This window comes from Babylonia areolata, chromosome 13 (genome assembly GCF_041734735.1).
Source record: "Babylonia areolata isolate BAREFJ2019XMU chromosome 13, ASM4173473v1, whole genome shotgun sequence".
In the NCBI taxonomy this organism is placed as follows: Eukaryota; Metazoa; Mollusca; class Gastropoda; order Neogastropoda; family Buccinidae; genus Babylonia; species Babylonia areolata.
Genome location: NC_134888.1, coordinates 17,721,765 through 17,747,459, shown reverse-complemented (window position 1 = coordinate 17,747,459; position 25,695 = coordinate 17,721,765). Strand labels below are relative to the sequence as shown.

Sequence of the window (25,695 nt, the reverse complement as noted above, 5' to 3'; positions counted from 1 at the left end):
TAATTTCATACGTTTTTGTACTACTGTGTCTGGCCTTGACTGTGGCTGACAATGTTGGTACAGGGGTCTTCAGTGTTCGAGATGATCAGGGTATGTGACCGAGGACAGAGCACCCCACCCAGGAACTCCCCAACAGATCCTTTCTCCGCTGGGAACACCACCCCTGTCTGCCCATCCGCCGCGCAGATGTGAGTTGAATCTGTTGATGTATCACTGTCGTAGTGTTTATGATGTGCTGATGTGAGTTGGGACTGCTTTGATGAATCTCTGTTGTAGTGTTTATGATGTGCTGATGTGAGTTGGGTATGCTTTGATGTATTACTATTGTAGTGTTTATGACATGCAGATGTGTCCACTGTTAACGTATCACTGTTGTAGTGTTTATGACATACAGATGTTTCTGCTGTTGATGTATCACTGTCATAGTGATCCTGATGTGCATGTTTCCACTGTAGTTGTATCACTGTTGAAGTGCTTACGATGCGCAGATGTGTCCACTACAGATATATCACTGCTGTCGTAGTGTTTATGACATGCAGATATATCTACTGTTAATGTGTCACTGTCATAGTGTTTATGACTTTCAGATGTATCCACTATAGATATATGACTGTCATGGTGTTTATGACGTGCAGATGTGAGTTTGGTCTGCTTTGATGTATCACTATCGTAGTGTTTATGACATGCAGATGTGTCCACTGTTAATGTATCACTGTTGTAGTGTTTATGACATGCAGATGTTTCTGCTGTTGATGTATCACTGTCATAGTTATCCTGATGTGCAGATGTGCATGTTTTCACTGTAGTTGTATCACTGTTGAAGTGCTTATGATGCGCAGATGTGTCCACTACAGATATATCATTGTTGTCGTGGTGTTTATGACATGCAGATGTATCCACTGTTAATGTATCACTGTTGTAGTGTGTATGATATGCAGATGTACCCACTATAGATGTATCACTGTTCTGATGTTAATGACGTGCAGGTGAGTTGGGTCTACTTTTGCGTATTACTGTCGTAGTGTTTATGACATGCAGATGTGTCCACTGTTCATGTATCACTGTCATAGTGTTAATGACGTGCAGAAGTGAATTGGATCCTCTGTTGATATATCACTGTTATAGTGTTTATGACATGCAGATGTGAATTGGATCCTCTGTTGATATATCACTGTTATAGTGTTTATGACATGCAGATGTGAATTGGATCCTCTGTTGATATATCACTGTCATAGTGTTTATGACATGCAGATGTGAATTGGATCCTCTGTTGATATATCACTGTCATAGTGTTTATGACGTGCAGATGTGAATTGGATCCTCTGTTGATATATCACTGTCAGTGTTTATGACGTGCAGATGTGCAAGGGTGTCCACTGTAAATGTATCACTGTTGTAGTGTTTATGATGTGCAGGTGTGTCTACACAGATGTATCACTGTAGTGGTGTTTATGACATACAGATGTGTCCACTGTTGATGTATCATTGTCATAGTGTTTATGATGTGCAGGTATGTCCACTACATATGTATCACTGTTGTAGTGTTTATGACATACAGATGTGTCCACTGTAAATGTATCACTGTGGTGGTGTTCGTGAAGTGCAGATGTGTCTGCTGTTGCTGTTGATGTATCACTGTCATAGTGTTTATGATGTGCAGATTTGAGTTGTGTCCACTATATATGTATCATTTTCACAGTTTTTAGGATACGCAGATGTGTCCTCTGTTGATGTATCACTGTCGTAGTGTTTGTGACGTGCAGATGTGTCCACTGTTGATTATCACTGTCGTAGTGTTTGTGATGTGCAGATGTGTCCACTGTTGATGTATCACTGTCGTAGTGTTTGTGACGTGCAGATGTGTCCACTGTTGATGTATCACTGTCGCAGTATTAGTGTTGTGCAGATGCTGCAACCACTATTACAAATTGTGTGGAGACGAAAGCTGACCAGCTGTGGATTATATTTGTGGATTTTGTTTTTTTATATACTTCTATCCCTGTCACTCTGGTCATTTTGCCATACTGTCGCTGGCATTGGCAGAAAATCTTTACATTAATGAAGGAATGAAAGAACTTCTCAGATGTTACAGTCAAGTAAGTTTTCACTTTACAGGTACAGGGATTCAGTATAAGAACTTGCTCTGCTGTGTTTATGGTGCACCTTCTGTGGTCATTCTGTGTGTGGGCAGGCCCTTGCATGTATGACGGTGTTTACCCCATGATTTAGGCAGCCATATTCTGTTTTCAAGGGTGTGTGATGATGGGATGTTAAGCTGAACTCAGGGTGTGTTCCATTATTTTGCTAGGTTCCTGTCTCCAGTCCCTCCACGTCATGCGGGATATGTGACCACGCCAAACCAGTCGCCTGCCTCCTCTCCCGCCAAAGGGATTTCTGTGCCTCGCAGATCTCAGTCTTTGACGTCATTTTTTATTAAAGGTGAGTGAAGGGTTTTTTTCGGCTTTTTGACTCACTTGTGTAAACAAAGTGAGTCTATGTTTTAACCCGGTGTTCGGTTGTCTGTGTCTGTGTGTCTGTGGTAAACTTTAACATTGACATTTTCTCTGCAAATACTTTGTCAGTTGACACCAAATTTGGCATAAAAATAGGAAAAATTCAGTTCTTTCCTGTCATCTTGTTTAAAACAATATTGCACCTCTGGGATGGGCACAAAAAAAGAAAAAAAAGAAGCCTAATTATATGCAAACTGCATTTACTGTTATATTTTGTGTATTCTCTAAACTTGGCACTTTGACCTCTTATTCTGACACAACAACAAGAGCAGTCATTATTATCATTTTTTGTTCAAACAGGAACTTCTTTTGCTAAGCATGGAATTTTTTTTTATTTTGCAAACGTTTTGGTGCAGGTAGTAAAAAAGGGAAATTACTCTGTAATTAATGCTAGGGGACTTAATTTATCACAAGTGAGTCTTGAAGGCCTTGCCTCTCTTGTTTCTTTTTTTTTTTTTTTTCTAACGAACTTTTTTTTTCTTTTTTAATCAGAGGCATGCTCTAGTAATAGGAAAGGTTTGTGGGTTCCCAAGAGATGATGTCTTGTGATTTTTTTTTTATACCATAATTCCTGTGGATATTTAATTGGGTACAACATGTTAGTCTTGAACTGAACGCCTTGTCTCTTTTGTTTTGCCCTCTCAGTGCCTAGCACATTTTATATTCATTGACGGCTATTTACTAAGGGAAGTTTTGGTCAAGGACAGTATAAATTTGGGGGAAAAATCATAGCATGCAAACAGCTATGATAAAGTATGTGTAACCAATACTTTTTATGAAAGAAAAATAAACTTAATATTCAAATATGACTTTAACATGAATTTAATGATTTTGCAATAGGAAAATTCCTACAATGACATGGACAGAAATTTCCATCCTGGGACACTTTTTTGCACACCAGAGGGGACGGAAATTTCTGACGTGGGACACTTTTTCACACACACCAGAAAGAGACAGAAATTTCCATGTTGGGGCACTTTTTCACACCCACTGGAAGGGGACAGAAATTTCTGTCCTGGGCACTTTTTCACACAAACTGGAAGGGGACAGAAATTTCTGTCCTGGGCACTTTTTTGCACACCAGAAGAGGATGGAAATTGTCTTGGGGGCACTGCTTTGCACACTGGAAGGGGACGGAAATTCTGTCCTGGCGCACTTTTTTTTGTTACCGGACAGGGGCGAAAATTTCTATCCTGAGGCACTTTTTAAACACACACTGGGTGGGGATGGAGAATTCCGTCTTGGGGCACTTCTACAACCACTGGAAGGGGACAGAAATTTCTGTTCTGGGGCACTTTTTCACACACACTGGGTGGGGATGGAAAATTCCCTCTTGGGGTACTTTTACAACCACTGGAAGGGGACAGAAATTTCTGTCCTGGGGCACTTTTTTGCACACCAGAAGGGGATGGAAATTTCCGACCTGGGGCACTTTTTCAGACACACTGGAAGGGGACAGATGTTTCCGTCTTGGGGCACTTTTTTGTACACGGGAAGGGGACAGAAAGTTCAGTCCTGGGCACTTTTTTGCACACCAGAAGAGGATGGAAATTGCCTTGGGGGCACTTCTTCGCACACTGGAAGGGGACGGAAATTTCTGTCCAGGGGCACTTTTTTGCTTACCAGACAGGGGCGGAAATTTCTATCCTGGGGCACTTTTTAAACACACACTGGGTGGAGATGGAAAATTCCGTCTTGGGGCACTTTTACAACCACTGGAAGGGGACAGAAATTTCTGTCCTGGGGCACTTTTTTGCACACCAGAAGGGGATGGAAATTTCCGATCTGGGGCACTTTTTCAGACACACTGGAAGGGGACAGAAGTTTCCGTCTTGGGGCACTTTTTTGTACACGGGAAGGGGACAGAAAGTTCAGTCCTGGGCACTTTTTTGCACACCAGAAGAGGATGGAAATTGCCTTGGGGGCACCTTTTTGCACACTGGAAGGGGACGGAAATTTCTGTCCTGGGGCACTTTTTAAACACACACTGGGTGGAGATGGAAAATTCTGTCTTGGGGTACTTTTACAACCACTGGAAGGGGACAGAAATTTCTGTCCTGGGGCACTTTTTTGCACACCAGAAGGGGATGGAAATTTCCGACCTGGGGCACTTTTTCAGACACACTGGAAGGGGACAGACGTTTCCGTCTTGGGGCACTTTTTTGTACACGGGAAGGGGACAGAAAGTTCAGTCCTGGGCACTTTTTTGCACACCAGAAGAGGATGGAAATTGTCTTGGGGGCACCTTTTTGCACTCTGGAAGGGGACGGAAATTTCTGTCCAGGGGCACTTTTTTGCTTACCGGACAGGGGCGGAAATTTCTATCCTGGGGCACTTTTTAAACACACACTGGGTGGGGATGGAGCATTCTGTCTTGGGGCACTTTTACAACCACTGGAAGGGGACAGAAATTTCTGTCCTGGGGCACTTTTTCACACACACTGGGTGGGGATGGAAAATTCCGTCTTTGGGTACTTTTACAACCACTGGAAGGGGACAGAAATTTCTGTCCTGGGGCACTTTTTTGCACACCAGAAGGGGATGGAAATTTCCGACCTGGGGCACTTTTTCAGACACACTGGAAGGGGACAGAAGTTTCCGTCTTGGGGCACTTTTTTGTACACGGGAAGGGGACAGAAAGTTCAGTCCTGGGCACTTTTTTGCACACCAGAAGAGGATGGAAATTGTCTTGGGGGCACCTTTTTGCACACTGGAAGGGGACGGAAATTTCTGTCCTGGGGCACTTTTTTGCTTACCGGACAGAGGCGGAAATTTCTATCCTGGGGCACTTTTTAAACACACACTGGGTGGGGATGGAAAATTCCCTCTTGGGGTACTTTTACAACCACTGGAAGGGGACAGAAATTTCTGTCCTGGGGCACTTTTTTGCACACCAGAAGGGGATGGAAATTTCCGACCTGGGGCACTTTTTCAGACACACTGGAAGGGGACAGATGTTTCCGTCTTGGGGCACTTTTTTGTACACGGGAAGGGGACAGAAATTTCTGACCTGGGGCACTTTTTCGTACACGGGAAGGGGACAGACGTTTCCGTCTTGGGGCACTTTTTCGTACACGGGAAGGGGACAGAAGTTTCCGTCTTGGGGCACTTTTTCGTACACGGGAAGGGGACAGAAGTTTCCGTCTTGGGGCACTTTTTCGTACACGGTAAGGGGACAGAAGTTTCCGTCTTGGGGCACTTTTTTGTACACGGTAAGGGGAGAGAAAGTTCTGTCCTGGGGCAATGAAGGGGTCAGTACAGATGTTGCACCTGTAACTTCTGTTTGGGGTTTGGCATCTTTTTAAAAATCTGCGAGTGAAGGCCAGAATGTCAGATCCCTGTCACAACGCAGTTTCGTGGCTTCTTGCCGGTCTGGATGTTAGCAGTATCATTTCATTTCATGTGTGGAGAGAAGATAAGTGTTTGGGGGTGTGGAAAAAAGAAAGATGTTTTTTTATATCTGAAATAATGTCTCAAATAATATTTTTTGTCATGATTCCTCATTCACATATATTGTTGATTTTCGATATCTGAAATAATATCTCCAGTAAGTTGGGGTTTTTTTTCTTGATGTCATTCTCATACATTGGAATCAAGCTGTTTATGGAGTATTTGATGATAGTTGAATTCAGTACATTTTTTTTCTTTTTGTTTTGCACCATTTACTGGTTAATGAATGATAGTATTTTCCAGTACTGAATGTTCTACCCATGGGCTTCAGTGCACATGGCTTCAGTTTCAGTTTCAGTAGCTCAAGGAGGCGTCATTGCGTTCAGACAAATCCATATATGCTACACCACATCTGCCAAGCAGATGCCTGACCAGCAGCGTAACCCAACGTGCTTAGTCAGGCTTTGAGAAAAAAAGAAAAAAGAACAAAGAACTACTACTACTACTAATATATGCATAAGGCGTAAAAACTTGATGAAATCAACTATAAGCATACAAAAAAAAAAAAAAAAAAAAACCCAACTAAATAAATAACTAAATAATAATAATATAATTAAAAAATAAATAGTCCCTTCATCTGTCTTTGTGATCACAGATACTTGCAGAGAACCAGGCACAAGATGGGACTTGCTTAGCAACATTTTCAAATAAGATACTATTTAAACCAGTCAGGCTTTGGTACACAACCAGCAGAGCAAGAGGAGTCTGAACAGTTCTTCACTCCTGCACCTGAGTGATTCTGCACAGAATTTTTATTTTATTTACTTATTTATTTATTTATTTTTTTTGGTGGCTTCAGTTGCATGCAAGTCCATGGAGCACACCATTATCATTTTCTTTTCTCCCCCCGCCCCCCCCCTCAGCCCCTCCTCCCCACCCCACCCCCCTTTTTTTTTTCTTTTTAAAAAAAAAATTATTTATTTATTTATTTTTTTTTTTATTTATTTTTTTTTAATGCTCTACAGATGGCTTTCTCATTGGCTGGGGGAAAAAATCTACCATTAGAAAAGAACCCACATTCATTCACCTTTTTATCTGTGTGTTTTCTAGTGATAGAAGAAGAAAAACAACCCATAAAAACCCTTTAATGTTGGACGCATGCTTATACTTGTCTGGGTTTTTGTTTGCACTGGTGTATGTTGTATAATGCACTGTATGTCTCATTCACACACCCCTGCTACATGGGAGTCACTCAGTGTGTATGCGTATGTTCGCGTGTGTGACTGAGTGTGTGCACACGTTTATTCCACATGGAGTTTTGGGTGAAGAAGTGGAGGAAAGATATTCGCAAATGGATGTTATTTGTGTGTGTGTGAGACTGGTGTTTTGAAACAGTGTGGGTGAATATACCAAGTAATTACTGAATCATTTTCAAACATAGAGTGGATGGATGTGCAAACTACTGGATCATTTTCAGTGGGCAGGCTGGCATACCACCGACTGCAAAGGTTGTGCACTTTGTTACAAGTCAACAGAGACTTGGTAAGTTGTAGACCTTAAGTTGCACACATTTGCATTCACAGACACATACACACACAGACACAAACACAGACAGACACACAAACACACACACACACAGAGTTGCATGGAACACCATTTGATATTGTTAATTCCGAATATTTTGCATAGAAATTTGTTTATTATCCTGCATTGTTAATGTCTTTGTCAGTGGCACATAGGGAAATTAGTGTGGAAAAATATTTCAGAAAGCTTGATAGTTGATGTTTCTGATGATCACAGTGTAAATAGGTCAGTGTAACCCACAATAGGTGTTGTAATGACAATGATATGTTATAATTATTTGGTGCAGATTTTCCATACAATGGGTTTAGAACCTCACATGAAACAACAGATTTACAACAGTGGACACTAGCATACTGGAGCACATGAGGACAATGTAATGAATAATCTATGTTCTCCAAGACAGTAAATTGTAGATATGAAGAGACAGACCAAAAGTGCACTAAATATGCCCTGTACACATGTATACATGCTCACACACACACAACATGCATATACACACACACAGTAAACACACCCACAAGCATGCACTAACTACGTGAAGACTTCAATAGACTAGAGAGATGAAAACACACACACACACACACATGCACGCACATACACACACAGGAGTGAGTCGTGGGATGTAGGGTGTGGGAGGAGACAGACAACTATGTTTTATAACATCCAAAGGCCAGACAAATAACTGTTTCTTCACACCCAGAGGCCATTTTCAACTGGTTGTATATGGTTTTCCTGCTTGTCCACAGTTGCAGAAGATATGGACATGTTTTGAGAACTGTCTCAACAACAAGACTGACATCCTGAAAAACCGTCATTTAGACCAGGTTGGTGAGACTGTCATTATGGTGGTGTTTTTAGAGATACGGGAGTGCACTTTTGTCTGTGACAAGGGACAGATCTGTTGTGTTGTATTGTTGTTGTTTCTTTTGTATTTTTTTAATTGAATTACTTTTTGTCACAACTGGGCTGCTTTCCCCAGGGAAAGGTCTCCTTAGTGTAGTGCTGCTCAGTCTACAAGTGTATTTGGTTTTCTGTCTAAAGGGATTTTTGTCACTGTTACAATGTGTTTTTTTCTACAGAGTTTTGCCAGGGTCAACCCTTCCGTTGCTATTGTTTCTTTTACACGCGCTAAGTGCATGGTGCATGTGGGGCCTTGTTTTAGTTTCACATCCAAAAGACTAGCACCCGGATCATCACCTTTGTCCTCTAGAGGAAGAGGGAGTATAAGTCCTGCTTTGTGCATGGGGGTTCAATCTGTGGACACTCACTTGTAAGGTGCGTAATCGCTAAGCCTTCACTCCCATTATTGTTATGGCTCTGTTCACACTGGCTATTGTTTTTGATGTATGGAGTTTGTTCTGGGTTTTGTATGTATATCAAAATGTCTGTACTTTTGCTTATGTGAATGGTGTCATTAGTTTTCAGTGTTTTTTTTCTTTGGGTTTTTTTTTTTTTTTTTTTTTTTGGTACTAGAAGTGTCTGTTACATATCCTTGTCAAGTGCAAAGAGACAAAAATAAAATCAAACTGCATGATTGGGTTTACATTGGACCAGAACAGTAAAATGGCGCGTTTATTGCAGTCTTTGATCTAAACAATAATACACAACATGTGTTGTGATCTGGGATCAAAAGAAACACTAGTATAGGAGATTTGTTGTGACCTTGGATGAAAACAATACAACAGGACATTTGTCGTGATTTGTCGAGTGCAAAGGGGGTAAATGAGAGAGAGAGACACAAGTGGAGTGATGGCCTAGAGGTAATGCATCCGCCTAGGAAGCGAGAGAATCTGAGGGCACTGGTTCGAATCACGGCTCAGCTGCCGATATTTTCTCCCCTTCCATTAGACTTTGAGTGATGGTCTGGACGCTAGTCATTCGGATGAGACGATAAACCGAGGTCCCGTGTGCAGCATGCACTTAGCGCACGTAAAAGAACCTGAAAAGGGTTGTTCCTGGCAAAATTCTGTAGAAAAATCCACTTCGATAGGAAAAACAAATAAAACTGCACGCAGGAAAAAATACAAAAAAATGGGTGGCATTGTAGTGTAGCGACGCGCTGTCCCTGGGGAGAGCAGCCCGAATGTCACACAGGGAAATCTGTTGTGATAAAAAGGAATACAAATACATGTAGAGGAGACAGTTTTGAAACAGTGTAAGCCGAAGAGTAATGTATGAGACAGGCGAGATCATGTTGGATTACAAAAAAGATACACAGTGGAGAGAGATGGTGAGAGAGTGAAGAGAGAGAGTGCAGAGTGAGAGAGGTAGAAGATAGAAACAAGACAGTGGAGAGATAGATGTGGAGAGTGACATACAGGGGAAGAAAAGGGCATTATGTATACTAATAGTGTCATGCTGATCTTGATTTGTACTGTGTATGGAGTGTGTAAGATGATGCAGACAGAACATTGTGTGATGTGTTTCAGGTCTTGATGTGTACTGTGTACAGAGTGTGTTAGTGTGATAGAAAGAGACCATTGCCTGTTGTGTTTCAGATCTTGTTGTGTAATGTGTATGGAGTGTGTTGGATGATTGAGAGCGACCATTGTGTGTTGTGTTTCATATCTTGATTTGTTCTGTGTATGGAGTGTGTTTGGTAATCAAGAAAGAACATTGTGTGATGTGTTTCAGGTCATGATGTGTACTGTGGACTGAGTGTGTAAGGTGATAGAGAGAACGTAGTGTGTTTCAGAACGTAGTGTGTTTCAGATCTTAATGTGTACTGTGAACGGAGTGTGTAAGGTGATGGAGATAGAACATTGTGTCATGTGTTTCAGATCTTGATGTGTACTGTTTACGGAGTGTGTAAGGTGATGGAGAGAGACCTTCGCTTCAAGACCATTGTGCAGGAGTACAGGAATCTTCCTCATGCTGATCCTAATGTATGTACTTTTGTTTCTCTCCTTCTTTTTTTAAATTTTTTTAAAAATATATTATAAATTTATATTTCTTTAGACCAGTGTAGCCTTTTTATTTAATTGATGAATTATGTTTCTTTAGGCAAACATTTTATTTATGAATTCTGTTTCTTTTAGGCCAGTGGCATATATGTCTACAGGATCCTGATGTATTGTCTTTTTCTTCTTCAAAATGAAATTGAAAATTTTTTTAAAAGGTTGGTGGCATGCATTGTATTGACGTCATAAAGGAAGCACTATTTCCCTGACTCCCCAGACCCAGCACAAGGAGAGAACACAGTCAGGACTTGACCAAGTACAGCACACAGTGTTCAACCATAACCTGTTTACATCACCTTGCAGTGATTCCCAGTGACATTTTTACAGTTACCAGTTCTGGGATCTTTTCAATATTGATCAGTTTAGGAGTGCTTGGGTGGAAATAATTCTGTATTATTGATTTCAGAATTGGTATTGTGGTGATTTTTTTTTCCTTTAGATTTTCTGAGCTTATCTGTTTTAAACCCTTGTATTAAGGTTAATTTTGTAAGCAGCACATGGATTTTCAGATATGCATAATTTATTGGGTTGCTCACCTTTTGGACCAACAGGTATGTTGATAAATGACAAAGCTGTTGACATGTTGCATGGTGTGTGTTAATTGCTGATGAAGCTGTTGACATGTTGGACAGGTGTTTTGATTATTGATGAAGCTGTTGTGTTGCATGGACAGGTGTGTTGATTGTTGATGAAGCTGTTGATGTGTTGGACATGTGTTTTGATTGTTGATAAAGCTGTTGATGTGTTGGACATGTGTTTTGATTGTTGATGAAGCTGTTGATGTGTTGGACATGTGTTTTGATTGTTGATAAAGCTGTTGATGTGTTGGACATGTGTTTTGATTGTTGATAAAGCTATTGATGTGTTGGACAAGTGTTTTGATTGTTGATAAAGCCGTTGATGTGTTGGACATGTGTTTTGATTGTTGATAAAGCTGTTGATGTGTTGGACATGTGTGTTGATTGTTGATAAAGCTATTGATGTGTTGGACAAGTGTTCTGATTGTTGATAAAGCTGTTGATGTCTTAGACAGTTGTGTTTATTGTTGATGAAGCTCTTGACTTGTTGGACAGGTGTGTTGATTGTTGATGTGTCACATGGACAGTTGTGTTGATTGTTGATGGAGCTCTTGACTTGTTGGACAGGTGTGTTGATTGTTGATGTGTCGCATGGACAGGTGTGTTGATTGTTGATGAAACTGTTGACATGTTGCACGGACAGGTGTTCCGGAATGTGTACATGGGTAAAGACAGCTCAGGTGAGGCCAGGTACGACTCCATCATCAACTTTTACAACCAGATCTACATGGTCACCATGAAAAGCTTCCTCATGCAGTTCTCCAACACGAACCGACAAGGGGTAAGTGTCACCCACCTAATGTTTTCTAACATGAACCGACAAGGGGTAAGTGTCACCCACCTAATGTTTTCTAACACGAACCGACAAGGGGTAAGTGTCACCCACCTAATGTTTTCTAACACTGACTAGGGGTAAGTGTCACCCACTAAATGTTTTCTAACACTAACTGACAAGGGGTAAGTGTTGCCCACCTAATGTTTTCTAACACGAACTGACTAGGGGTAAGTGTCACCCACTAAATGTTTTCTAATACTGACAAGGGGTAAGTGTTGCCCACCAAATCACTCAACAGCAGTGCAGGGTCTCCTCCTGTGTGTGGCCTCCCAAGCCACCTAGCAGTGATAGTTCCCTTTAAACTGCTGATGCTACGACTGTGATGGACAAAAGCAGTGGTTGCTGCGTATGGAGGACTTGGATTGAGCGGTATTGTGAATGGGAGTGATGCCACTGAAACGGTTTTGATGATGGAACTGGAAAAAAAAAAAAAAGAGGAAGAAGAAATAAGGATGTGTTTGGGGTGGGGGGTCAAGTGCTTTTTTAAAAATTTATTTTCTTATTTAGTAGGAGTGCTCGCGCACCGCTGATCCCAAATCTGCCATTCACAGCCACTCCCACATGCTTGCCTGCTCTAGTCCCCATACCAGCAGTCCACAGAGAATTGTCAGTGTCTGGTGGCTATGAGGCCACCAGAAGAGACCCTGCAATGCTGCTGAGTCACTTTGACAGTGTTCAGCATTGCAGTCACCCTTGTCACCTTAATTTGGGAATATGTGAACTTGTTAGCAGATTGTGTGGGTGCAACATCCAAGTGATAAAAACTTTGGACTTTAAATCTGAGGGTCCTGGGTTCAGATCCCATTTGCAGCACCTGATGGGGTAAAGGGTGGAGATTTTTCTTATCTCCCAGGTCAACAGATGAGCATACCTGCTTGTGCCTGAACCCCCTTCATGTGTATAAGAATGCAGAAGATCAGATATGTGTGTAAAAGATCCCGTAATTCATGTCAGCGTTTGGAGGGCTATGGAGACCAGGACATACTCGTAAAGCCCACTTGTGTACATGAGTGAATGTAGGAGTCGCAGCCCATGAACCCAGAAGTAGTAATAGTAATTAGCAGATTTCAAATTAATGTGCCAGGGAGGGAATTTTAAAGTAGCGTGCTGATGTGTGAAAGAGGACTTTAGAAGTGCAGAATCAGTTTTAATTTGGGCTGTCATTACACTGGTCACATTTAGACAGGTCTGAAGGTTGAAGAAATGTCAGTGTTAATATGTGCAGACGCACTGCTTTCCCAGTTACTTGAGTTCACTGATGACGGGCGCAATAGCCGAGTGGTTAAAGCGTTGGACTGTCAATCTGAGGGTCCCGGGTTCGAATCACGGTGACGGCGCCTGGTGGGTAAAGGGTAGAGATTTTTACGATCTCCCAGGTCAACATATGTGCAGACCTGCTAGTGCCTGAACCCCCTTCATGTGTATATGCAAGCAGAAGATCAAATATGCACGTTAAAGATCCTGTAATCCATGTCGGCGTTCGGTGGGTTATGGAAACAAGAACATACCCAGCATGCACACCCCCGAAAACAGAGTATGGCTGCCTACATGGCGGGGTAAAAACGGTCATACACATAAAAGCCCACTCGTGTGCATACGAGTGAACGCAGAAGAAGAAGAGTTCACTGATAATATTAAAGAAGTATGTTGTCATTGTGTGCAGTCACTGAAGAGAATCACGCGTTTGAGAGAGGGCTTAGGAATGAAACTGTCACAATTGGTGGACACCTGTGGTGAGAGAGGGCTTAGGAATTAAACTGTCACAATTGGTGGGCATTTGTGGTGAGAGAGGGCTTAGGAATTAAACTGTCACAATTGGTGGACACCTGTGGTGAGAGAAGGCTTAGGAATGAAACTGTCACAGTTGGTGGGCATTTGTGGTGAGAGAGGGCTTTGGAATGAAACTGTCACAATTGGTGGGCATCTGTGGTGAGAGAGGGCTTAGGAATTAAACTGTCACAATTGGTGGGCATCTAGGGTGTGGGAGAACATGTTGTGTTTGGTGATTGTGCATTGTATTCAACATGCTTTTGTTAGATTTCAGGAGTGATGATGACAGTCATGACAAAAGATGCTTAACCCCTAGGCTGCCTGCATGACGAGATAACTCGTCATGGCAAGCATGTATGCTTTGCTGCCACAATGACGAGATAACTCGTCATCGATATATTCGGACTTTTCCTTGGGTTGCATTCACTTCGTTGACAAGAATAGTGGTAGCTTTAGCCTGGGGAATCTCTCTAGATTCTATTCATAGCTAGAAACCCCATCTACGTCATGAAGCAGTCCTTTATTTGAACGTTTTGGTTGGGTCACTGTCCAAGTGTTTGCCTGACTTCTCTCCTCGCTCGCTCAACAAAATGTCGGACTGACGCCGTGCTCAAGACATGCGATCGTGACGAACTAAATTAACCAAGATTTCTTTCTTTAACTGATGCTCAGAAAGAATTGAAGCGTAAATTCGAAGGAGAAGATAGTGATGAACATTTATAGGACGATCTGATAGAAAATAAAGCGAGCAATCAAGAGAGTGGCCAAGATGCGACTGTCAGTGAGTAATGTCAGCTGTACAGATGTTAGCGGACGACAGAAGAAGACCGAATTAGCAGCAGAGCGATATTCTTGGCACGCAGCCAATGCGGTCTGATGAGAACTGAATCAAGTGACCGTGTGAGAGGGGTGAAGGGGAGGGGGGGTGGAGACTGAGGGGGCGTGGCCTCACATCCATCTCATCACTTGGAGAAGTCACAATGTATTGTGTTTCTATCTCTTTAAAAAATATATATATTGTGGTTGTTCTAGTATGATTTTGTGTTTGCAGATATTCATTTGTCCAGAAAATATGATGTTTTTGTGCAAATTACCTGACTAATGTTTGTAATGAACAAGTTGAAAATGTGACAAAAAACAAAACACTGATTTCAAAACAACAGCATGTCACTAAAAATATATAAAATGGGAAAACAGCATGTGTTTTGTATTCTTTGTTCATTTACTTTTCAGAAAATATATACTTTTATGGGTCTTTCTCCAATAACAAAGAGCACAGAATTTTTTGAAAATTTATACCCGTTTTTTGTGAAAAAACCCTGGCAAATAGATTTCAATTAAATTTTATTTTCCTGGCAGCGAAAGGGTTAAAATAAGAACATTTGTATAGTGGAAGTGTGAGTTCTTTAGATTTGAATAGTTATGTTCTGCCAGGCTCCCACAAGATGCTGAAAATCATAATGCACATGTGTATTATGAAAATGGGAGTTCTTTACATTTTGATCATTGTTTTGCCATGCTCCCACTAAACGTTGAGTCATAATGCGTGAATTATGGAAGTGGGAGTTCTTTAGACAGGAATGTTTATGTTTGTCAGGCTCCCACAAGATGTTGAAAATCATAATGCATGAATTTTGGAAGTGGGATTCTTCAAACAGGAATAATTATGTTTGCCAGGCTCCCACAAGATGTTGAAAATCATAATGCATGAATTGTGGAAGTGGGATTCTTCAGACAGGAATAATTATGTTTGCCAGGCTCCCACAAGATGTTGAAAATCATAATGCATGAATTGTGGAAGTGGGATTCTTCAGACAGGAATAATTATGTTTGCCAGGCTCCCACAAGATGTTGAAAATCAAAATGCATGAATTGTGGAAGTGGGATTCTTCAAACAGGAATGATTATGTTTGCCAGGCTCCCACCTTGTCACCAGTTCCTCAGCGTGTTTCTCCACAGCCTGCCTCACCTGCCTACAGGTACAGGATACTTGTTGTTTTGTGTGTGTGTGTGTGTGTGTACTGTTTAATCCGTGTACAACAGGTGCGGCAGCCGGATGGTTTAAAGCGCACAATTCTTGTCTGAATTTCCGGAATTCATTCCCCAGTAACAGCGCACCTTGTTGGTGAAAGAGGAGGTTTTTTTGTTGTTGTTTTTTAAATCCAAAAAAAATCTCCCAGGTCAGAATATGTGCAGACCTGCTAGTGTCTTAACCCCTTTGTGTGTATATGCATGTAGAAGATAAAATTAGATATGTTAAAGATCCTATGATCCATGTCAGTTTTCGATGGGTTATGAAAATGAGAACATTCCCAGCAGTGGTACCCTTGAAAATGGAATATGGCTGCCTATATGGCAGGGTGAAAATGGTTTTGCACATAAAAGCCCACTTGTATGTACACCAGTGAACGTGGTAGTTGCATCCCATGGAAACAGAAGAATTCCTGCCTTGGAGTCTTCACCATGTAGAGGAACACCTTCTCACGGTCAGTCAGACCGTGGTGAAGAGACGTTGCCGTCTAATCTGGGTTGAACCCTGGACTTCAGTCTGGTGCTGTGTGTGATGTATTTTGTCTGATGTGTGAGATACGTGGGTGTGTGTGATATATTTTGTCTGGTGTGTGGGATACATCATGGGTGTGTGTGATATATTTTGTCTGGTGTGTGGGATACATCATGGGTGTGTGTGATATATTTTGTCTGATGTGTGAGATACATCATGGGTGTGTGTGATATATTTTGTCTGATGTGTGAGATACATCATGGGTGTGTGGGATATATTTTGTCTGATGTGTGAGATACATCGTGTGTGTGTGTGTGATATATTTTGTCTGATGTGTGAGATACATCATGGGTGTGTGTGATATATTTTGTCTGATGTGTGGGATACATCATGGGTGTGTGGGATATATTTTGTCTGATGTGTGAGATACATAATGGGAGTGTGTGATGTATTTTGTCTGGTGTGTGGGATACATCATGGGTGTGTGTGATGTATTTTGTCTTATGTGTGAGATACATCATGGGTGTGTGCGATATATTTTGTCTGATGTGTGAGATACATCATGGGAGTGTGTTGTATATTTTGTCTGATGTGTGAGATACATCATGTGTGTGTGTGTGATATGTATTTTGTCTGATGTGTGAGATACATCATGGGTGTGTGTGTGTGATATTTTTTTTGTCTGATGTGTGGGATACATCATGGGTATGTGTGATATATTTTGTCTGATGTGTGAGATACATCATGGGGGTGTGTGTGTGTGTGTGTGTGTGAGATATATTTTGCCTGATGTGTGAGATACATCATGGGTGTGAGTGATATATTTTGTCTGATGTGTGGGATACATCGTGTGTGTGTGTGTGTGTGATATATTTTGTCTGATGTGTGAGATACATCATGGGTGTGAGTGATATATTTTGTCTGATGTGTGAGATACATCATGTGTGTGTGTGTGATATATTTTGTTTGATGTGTGAGATACATCATGGGTGTGTGTGTGATATATTTTGTTTGATGTGTGAGATACATCATGGGTGTGTGTGTGATATATTTTGTCTGATGTGTGGGATACATCATGGGTGTGTGTGATATATTTTGTCTGATGTGTGAGATACATCATGGGTGTGTGTGTGTGATATATTTTGTCTGATGTGTGGGATACATCTTGGAGGTGTGTTTGATATATTTTGTCTGATGTGTGAGATACATCATGGGTGTGTGTGATATATTTTGCCTCATGTGTGGGATACATTATGGGTTTGTGTGTGATATATTTTGTCTGATGTGTGGGATACATCATGGGTGTGTGTGATATATTTTGTCTGATGTGTGAGGTACATCATGGGTGTGTGTGATATATTTTGTCTGTGTGAGATACATCATGGGTGTGTGTGTGATGTATTTTGTCTGATGTGTGAGATACATCATGGGTGTGTGTGTGTGATATATTTTGTCTGATGTGTGAGATACATCATGGGTGTGTGTGATATATATTTTTTTTGTCTGATGTGTGGGATACATCATGGGTGTGTGTGTGATATATTTTGTCTGATATGTGAGATACATCATGGGTGTTTGTGATACGTGCAAGACTGTCACGATTTCTACATTATGGGTTTGGAGTAAAGTCAGTGTTCATTTTGTATTCCTGGTGTGCTTCACTTTGCAGAGAAACATGGATTTGAACTATTAGATACTTGCCTCTTTGCAGTTCAGACTTTGGTTGTAATGCCAAGTCATTTGAACTGTGTTGCAGTGTGGTGGGCAGAAAGAATTTCCTGATCTCTCCACTGAAGGAATCCCCCTTCAAGGCCCCACGCTCACCCAGCCAGCTCACCCCCATGTCTCGCACACTGTACTGCTTTGGGGACCGGCCTGGGGTGGGTATCCTCCCTGTCTTCTGTGGATCCACATTTCTTTCATGTGTGTGTGTGCGGTGGTGTTCTTGAGTATGTGGTCAATTGTTGTGGTTGTGTGTGTTCTTTAGTGTGTGTATGTATAGTGTGCGGTGATGTTCTGGAGTATGTGGTCATTTGTGTGTGTGGTTGTGTGTGTTCTTGAGTGTGTGTATGCATATTCTTTTGTGTGTGCTTGCGTGGTTTATATCTGACATGTTATTATAAAATAGTTTCGTATGTTTGAAAACACTGTACAAGTGTACTCTTATTAGTTGACTTGCTATGAGTGATAGTGGACCACATGATGATGATGATAAGATGGATACTTATATAGTGCCTATCATCAATCTGAGACCAAGCTCCAAGCACTTTACAGTCCTTGCACAACAGGTTGCCTTCCTGGGTAGAGCCGACTGACAGCAGCCTTTGGGCGCTCATTTATTTCCTGTGTCATTCAGTCAGGTTTCAGTCACACATAAAAACACTCACTTTGACTTTTCTTTGTTCTTCTTTTGTCTCCTTACGATTCATTAATGAAAAAGACCTATGGTTTCTTGTTGTTAACAAGAGTTATTAAAGTATGCATCAAAGGAAAAAGATGAATTACATACACTAGCTGACAAGCTGATGCAAAAGGTGGACACAGTTATTTTCTTCCCTTGTTAAAAACAACACAGCTCCATGTAGAATAGGTAGGAACTTTTTTTTCTGTAATATATATATAAGATACTTCTTTATCATTTAAACTGAGAGATGATGAAGCCAGTTGTGGGTTTTCTCTTTATCATTTTTATTTTCTCTTGAACTGTTAACGTTAAAGAGATGTTAGATTCTACTGTTACCATTTCATATTTTCTTCTACTAATTCACCTGTCTTAGTTTCTCTTAAGTGGTGTTCTAACACAGTTTCTAGACAGTTTCTTATTAAGATAATTATAACAGTATCTCTTCAAGAGTTTTATAACAGTTTCTTGTCAAGAGTACTGCAAAGCAGTTTCTAGACAATTTCTGTGTAAGAGTATTAGTACACAGTTTCTAGTCCCATTTTCTTAAACAGTAATATAACAATATTTCTTGCCAGTTTTTGTCTGAGAGTACTGTAATTCACTAGGAGTATTAAAACATTTTCTAGTCTGTTACTCTTCAAGGGTATATTATTATTTTGCACTTTTCCTGTTTCTCTTCAAGAATATTGAAACATGTAGCAGTTTCCAGCAAGTTTCTGTTCGAGAGTACTATAATTCTTTTCTGGAGTTGTGTAACAGTTTCTGGTCAGTTTCTCTTGAAGAGTATTTGATCAGTGAGTACTGTATCGGTTTTTTAGTCAGTTTCTCTTCAGTTTCATTTTCTCAAATAGGCGTCACTGCGTTTGGACAAATCCATATACGTGACACCACACCTGCTAGGCAGATGCCTCACCAGCAGCATAACCCAACACGCTTAGTCATTGAGTGCATGCATATATATTTGTACCTATCAGAGTGGGGGGAAGGGGTGGGGGGGTTTACAAGAAAATTTTGCCAGAGGGCAATACTCTTGTTGCCATGGGTTCTTTTTCAGTACGCCAAATGCATGCTGCACACAGGTTTATTGTCTCGTCCAAATTACAAGACACTCAGTTTGATTTTCCAGTAAAACTTGGGAGAAAGGGAGAGAGTGGGATTTGAACCCAGACCCTCGTGGACTCTTTGTATCAGCAGATAAGTGTCAGCATTCTGCCACCTTTTTCTTCAAGAGTATTATAACACAGTTTCTAATCAATTTTCTTCAGCAATATAATGCAGTTTCTAGAATTATCTCAAGCGTTCTGCCACCTTTGTCTTCAAGAGTATTATAACACAGTTTCTGATCAGTTTTCTTCAGCAATATAATGCAGTTTCTAGCCATTTTCTAGAGTATTAAAACACAGTTTCAGTCCACGTTCTCTGCAAGAGTATTATAACACATTTGCTAGTCGGTTTCTCGGCAAGAGCATTGTGACACTGTTTCTAGCCAGTTTTCTCTTCATCAGTGTTATGAGACAGCTTATCTTTATAGTGGTGGTGATAATGCAACTCATGGTTAATCAGTACATGACCGGTGAGCCATTTGTTTCTGCAGTCGTCTGACAAGCTCCGCAGCATCAACGCCACAGTATCAGCGGCATGCAAGCGACGCATGGACTTGTCCAGCCATGGACTGCCGAAAGAGAAAGTGCGACGGCTGATCCAGTTTGACCAGGCTCCTGCAGAGGATAATCAGTGAGTGGACTGCGAAACCATTTACAGCTTAGTCTTTTGTGAAGGACTATGACTCTCAAACTAGGAGGCAAAATTGCACTGGCTCTTAGTGCTGCAGCCTTGTGGGCTAGTTGGCCTTTGAGAACCATCCCGACGCCAACTGTCCTAAAACCCTCTTGGCCGAGAGAGTGGGGATGTACTTGTGCAAGACACTCTCCACTATAATCAAATTCTGGCCCAAATAGTCGGAACAGCAGTTGCCTTCTGCTGTTCTGATGGTCATAGTCGGACACGACTGACTATCACATATATGGACCGCGGCTTGACCTGTGTGTGTGTGTGTGGACAGCTTTACGGTGTTCACTTTGTGCTGCTTGTGGTTGAGGATGTGTTTTGTGTGGAGGAGGACTTTTATTTAATGTCCCGTTCCACATATCGGTAATCGACGACATTTTGTTAAGAGTATTAATGTATACACTTGAGTATTATCATTTAGAAGAGGAGGGCGAGTTGGGGGAAACTGGATATATGGGGTTTTGGGGGGTGGGGGGTGATATTTGAAAAAGATATATAAGTACAGTTACAGAAAATTACTTAGTGGACTTTGTTACAGAGAAGTTGTTAATCTAGCAAGCGAAACAAGTGATAATGAATGCGAAAAGTCAAAAAACATCAACGTTCTGTCACTTGAGATGACACACTTGTGTGAACAGCTTTAGTGTCTACATTGTGCTGATTGTAGTAAAGGACCTTTGTGTGTGAACAGCTTTAGTGTACTCTTAGTACTGTTTGTGGTTGAGGACTTGTGTGTCTGGAGAACTTAATTGTCCACTTTGTGCTGAGTGTAGTAAAGGACTTTGTGTGTGTGAATAGCTTTAGTGTCCACTTTGTGCTGATTGTAGTAAAGGACCTGTTGTGTGTGAGGCCCAGAGTGGGTGAAGAACTTTGGTGAGGCCCAGAGTGGGTGAAGAACTGTGGTCATTGAGGCCCAGAGTGGTTTAAGAACTGTGGTGAGGGCCAGAGTGGGTGAAGAACTGTGGTCGTTGAGGCCCAGAGTGGGTTAAGAACTGTGGTGAGGGCCAGAGTGGGTGAAGAACTGTGGTGAGGGCCAGAGTGGGTGAAGAATTGCGTTGAGGCCCAGAGTGGGTTAAGAACTGTGGTGAGGGCCAGAGTGGGTGAAGAACTGTGGTCGTTGAGGCCCAGAGTGGGTTAAGAACTGTGGTGAGGGCCAGAGTGGGTGAAGAACTGTGGTCGTTGAGGCCCAGAGTGGGTTAAGAACTGTGGTGAGGGCCAGAGTGGGTGAAGAACTGCGTTGAGGCCCAGAGTGGGTGAAGAACTGCGTTGAGGCCCAGAGTGGGTGAAGTCTGAAGAGCTGCACTGAGGCCAAAAGTGGTTGAAGAACTGTGGTGAGGCCCACCGTGGGTGGAGAACTTAAAGTGAGGCCCCGAATGGGTGAAGAGATTAACTTCTGACATTGAAGAACTTTGGTGGGGCCCTGCGTTGGTGAGCACTTTGACCAATGAGGCGACGGGCGCAGTAGCCGAGTGGTAAAGCGTTGGACTGTCAATCTGAGGATCCCAGGTTCGAATCACGGTGACGGCGCCTGGTGGGTAAAGGGTGGAGATTTTTACGATCTCCCAGGTCAACATATGTGCAGACCTGCTAGTGCCTGAACCCCCTTCGTGTGTATATGCAAGCAGAAGATGAAATACACACGTTAAAGATCCTGTAATCCATGTCAGCGTTCGGTGGGTTATGGAAACAAGAACATACCCAGCATGCACACCCCCGAAAACGGAGTATGGCTGCCTACATGGCGGGGTAAAAACAGTCATACACGTAAAAGCCCACTCGTGTGCATACGAGTGAACGCAGAAGAAGAAGAAGAAGACCAGTGAGGCATGACACGGGTCTTTGACGGAGCATCGTTGTGTATGTTGACAGATCAGCTCCAGAGTCGACAGGGAGGAGTGTGGTGAGACAGATCCTGGGGGCTCCATCAGTGGCTGACAAGTGAGTGGCTGTCACAGCATGCTGGCTGGTCTCTCTCTATATCTCTCTATATATATATATACCGTAAAGTTCGGTCTATAAGCCGCACTTTTTACCCCAGCTTTAACCTCTACGGCTTATACAATGATGCGGCTTATTTGCGGATTTTAACGATCCCGGGAGTGTCACGTTCTCGTCTATTCTTAGCTGCCCTTCAATTCACCAAAATCATGATTTCTGTCCATGAATTTTTGGATGAGCTTCAGGATTTATAAATCAAATCCACAAACATTAAAGCCTTCAGATCAGCATTCAGTTCTACTCTGCTCAAGTGTACACCCTCATCATGCTGAAAACACGATGTTATGCCTATGATGCAGCCTTCAAATTGAAGGCGATTGACCTAGCAGACGACAGTGCAAGCGACGAATCAGCAGTGACCTCCACCTTCATGTTCATGAAGTGAAAGCGAGGCTGAAGTTAGTGACAAGATGGCGGAGGAAGCTGTGCTGGTTCTCTTCAACTCGGACACTGAAGACGAAGATTTTAGTGGATTCAGTGAGCAGGATGACGTTGAATAAATGTGACTATCCCTAAATTATGGATCTTATTTTCGTTGTGTTTATTTATTATTTTTTTTGTGGCACTAGCAGTATTTTCGCTTGCTTTTCTTTGTGTTGTTCCCGCTTGTGTTTATTTCATAACCTACAGTATCGACAGCTTTTCTGTAATATCAGTATGTGTTCCGGTACCGGAAATAAGTGCGGCTTATAAACCGGTGCGGCTTATATATGTATAAAATGTATGTATAAAGTTCAATTTTTTCCAAAATTTAGTGGGTGCGGTTTAAATACCAGTGCGCTCAATAGACCAAACTTTACGGTATATATATTTAAATTTGTATTTGTATTTTGTATTTCTCTTTTTTGTCACAACAGATTTCTCTGTGTGAAATTCAGGCTGCTGTCCCCAGGGAGAACGCGTCGCTACAGTGAGAGCGCCACCCCCCCACCCCACCCCCCCTTTTTTTTTTCTTTTCTTTTCTTTCTCCTGTGTGCAGTTTTTGTTGTTGTTTTTTCCCCCCCTATCGAAGTGGATTTTTCTACTGAATTTTACCAGGCACACCCCTTTTGTGGCCGTGGGTTCTTTTAGGTATGCTAAGTGCATGCTGCACACCAGACCTCGGTTTATTGTCTCATCCGAATGACCAGCATCCAGACCACCACTCAGGGCCTAGTGGAGGGGGAGAAAATATCGGCGACTGAGCCATGATTCGAACCAGTGCACTCAGATTCTCTCGCTTACTAGGCGGACACGTTACCTCTAGGCCATCACTCCACTATGTGTGTGTGTGTATGCTTTCCACTGTTTAGAAACGGACATGCACACACACAAGCACTGGCATGCACTCATGCTCGCTTTTATGTTTTGAAACATGCACAAGATATTGGACAAGTGTGGAAAGATCATTTTATACATATATATGTATTGATCTTTCCATCATACTTGCCAGTATGTTGTGCATGTTTGTAAGATTATATATATATATATATATATAATATAATATCTTCATACTTGTCCAGAATGTTGTCCGTGTTTATTAGAAATGTAGATCTTTCCATCTCTTTGTCCAATATGTTGTGCATTTGTGTTTGCGGGTGCTCCTGAGTGTGTGTGTGTGTGTACATGAGTGCGTCTGTTTTTGAATAGTGAAAAAAGTGATGATTTTAACAGTTTTTTTGTTTTGTTTTTGTTTGCTGAGAGTGTGAATTTTTTTTTTAATAATTTTTTCAACAGGGAGGGTTCTTTTCTATGTTTAACATCCATTTTTGTTTCTTTTACAGTTCTGCTTGTATGTTGTCTGAATGTCTGCATTATCACAGAGACTTCACCATTACCAATTTCTGAAAGATGATACAGTAGTTTTGTTTCCTTCATAAAGAAAACTTGAGTAGGATTTGTACACACAGAAATTCAGATAGAAAATGCTTGCACTTGTTCACAGCATAGGTGGCATTGATGCTCTAAGGTACACTGAAGATGTACCTGTCCAGAACATTGATTCTGAATGTACAGTACAGGTGTACTTGTCCACAACATTGATGATTGTGAAGGTACACTGCAGATATACCTGTCTACAACATTGATTCTGAATGTACAGTACAGGTGTACTTGTCCACAACATTGATGATTGTGAAGGTACACTGCAGATATACCTGTCTACAACATTGATTCTGAATGTACAGTACTGGTGTACTTGTCCACAACATTGATGATTGTGAAGGTACACTGCAGATATACCTGTCTACAACATTGATTCTGAATGTACAATACAGGTGTACTTGTCCACAATATTGATGGCATTGGTGATAGTAAATGTTTAGTACAGGTGTGTCCGCATCATGGATGGCATTGATAATTGTGAATACAGGTGTACCTGTCCACAGTATGGATAGCATTAATGACATTCTCTCTTTTCTTTTCTTTTTACAGGCAGTAGATCAAGTGGGACACTTCCGTCATGGCTAACGTCGTCATTGTTGTGAGATATGCTGACCACCACAGTGCTCTAACGGTTACCGGTGTGTGCTGAAGTGGGGCTGTGTTGCTGATTCTGGTCCCTGGTGACATTCAGCAGACAGAGACATACCGCATTGTGCGACCAGAAACATGTGTGCAAGAAAGACAGGTGCAGACAGACATACCGCATTGTGCGACCAGAAACTTGTGTGCAAGAAAGGTGTCGACAGACACACCGCATTGTGCGACCAGAAACATGTGTCCAAGAAAGACAGGTTCTGCTGGCTGTTGTCTTTGGTACACTTCATTGTTGGTCATAATGTGGGACTGTTCTTGAAGGGTCGTAGCGATCCTGCATACTCCAGAAGAATCACTTTATCTCTGACTTGGCTTGACAGAATGACTCTTTACCTGTCCTGACAGAGTGGTTTTTGACTTCTGACAGAATGACTTGGACTGAGAATGATTTTTTTGCTTCTGACAGAATGACTTGAACTGACAGAATGACTCCTGACAGAATGATTTTTTGCTTCTGACAGAATGACTTGGACTGACAGAATGATTTTTTGCTTCTGACAGAATGACTTGGACTGACAGAATGACTCTTGACGTGTCCTGACAGAATGATTTTTGACTTCTGACAGAATGACTTGAACTGACAGAATGACTCTTGACGTGTCCTGACAGAATGATTTTTGACTTCTGACAGAATGACTTGAACTGACAGAATGACCTGACTTGGACTGACAGAATGACTTTTGACTTCTGACCAAATGACTTGGACTGACAGAATAACTGTTGACTTGGACTGATAGAATGACTTGACTAGGTCTGACAGAATGACTTTTGACTTGGCTTGACACAGAATGACCTTTGACTTCTGACCAAATGACTTGGACTGACAGAATGACTTTTGACTTCTGACCAAATGAC

The 25,695-nt window shown here is 41.7% G+C and overlaps 1 protein-coding gene across 1 annotated transcript in view; it reads left to right on the top strand.

The window, feature by feature from the left end:
* Positions 1 to 25,270, top strand: part of LOC143289113 (retinoblastoma-associated protein-like) — a 70,197-nt gene extending 44,927 nt beyond the window's left edge. The window contains exons 18-28 of the mRNA XM_076597975.1: positions 64 to 188; positions 2,309 to 2,439; positions 7,381 to 7,445; positions 8,234 to 8,311; positions 10,268 to 10,372; positions 11,669 to 11,806; positions 15,548 to 15,609; positions 17,890 to 18,013; positions 20,132 to 20,271; positions 22,195 to 22,263; positions 24,736 to 25,270. Of these exons, the coding sequence (XP_076454090.1) occupies positions 64 to 188; positions 2,309 to 2,439; positions 7,381 to 7,445; positions 8,234 to 8,311; positions 10,268 to 10,372; positions 11,669 to 11,806; positions 15,548 to 15,609; positions 17,890 to 18,013; positions 20,132 to 20,271; positions 22,195 to 22,263; positions 24,736 to 24,742 (1,044 nt within the window). The 3' untranslated portion in view covers positions 24,743 to 25,270. The remainder of the gene's footprint in view (positions 1 to 63; positions 189 to 2,308; positions 2,440 to 7,380; positions 7,446 to 8,233; positions 8,312 to 10,267; positions 10,373 to 11,668; positions 11,807 to 15,547; positions 15,610 to 17,889; positions 18,014 to 20,131; positions 20,272 to 22,194; positions 22,264 to 24,735) is intronic.
* Positions 25,271 to 25,695: the final 425 nt, after the last annotated feature.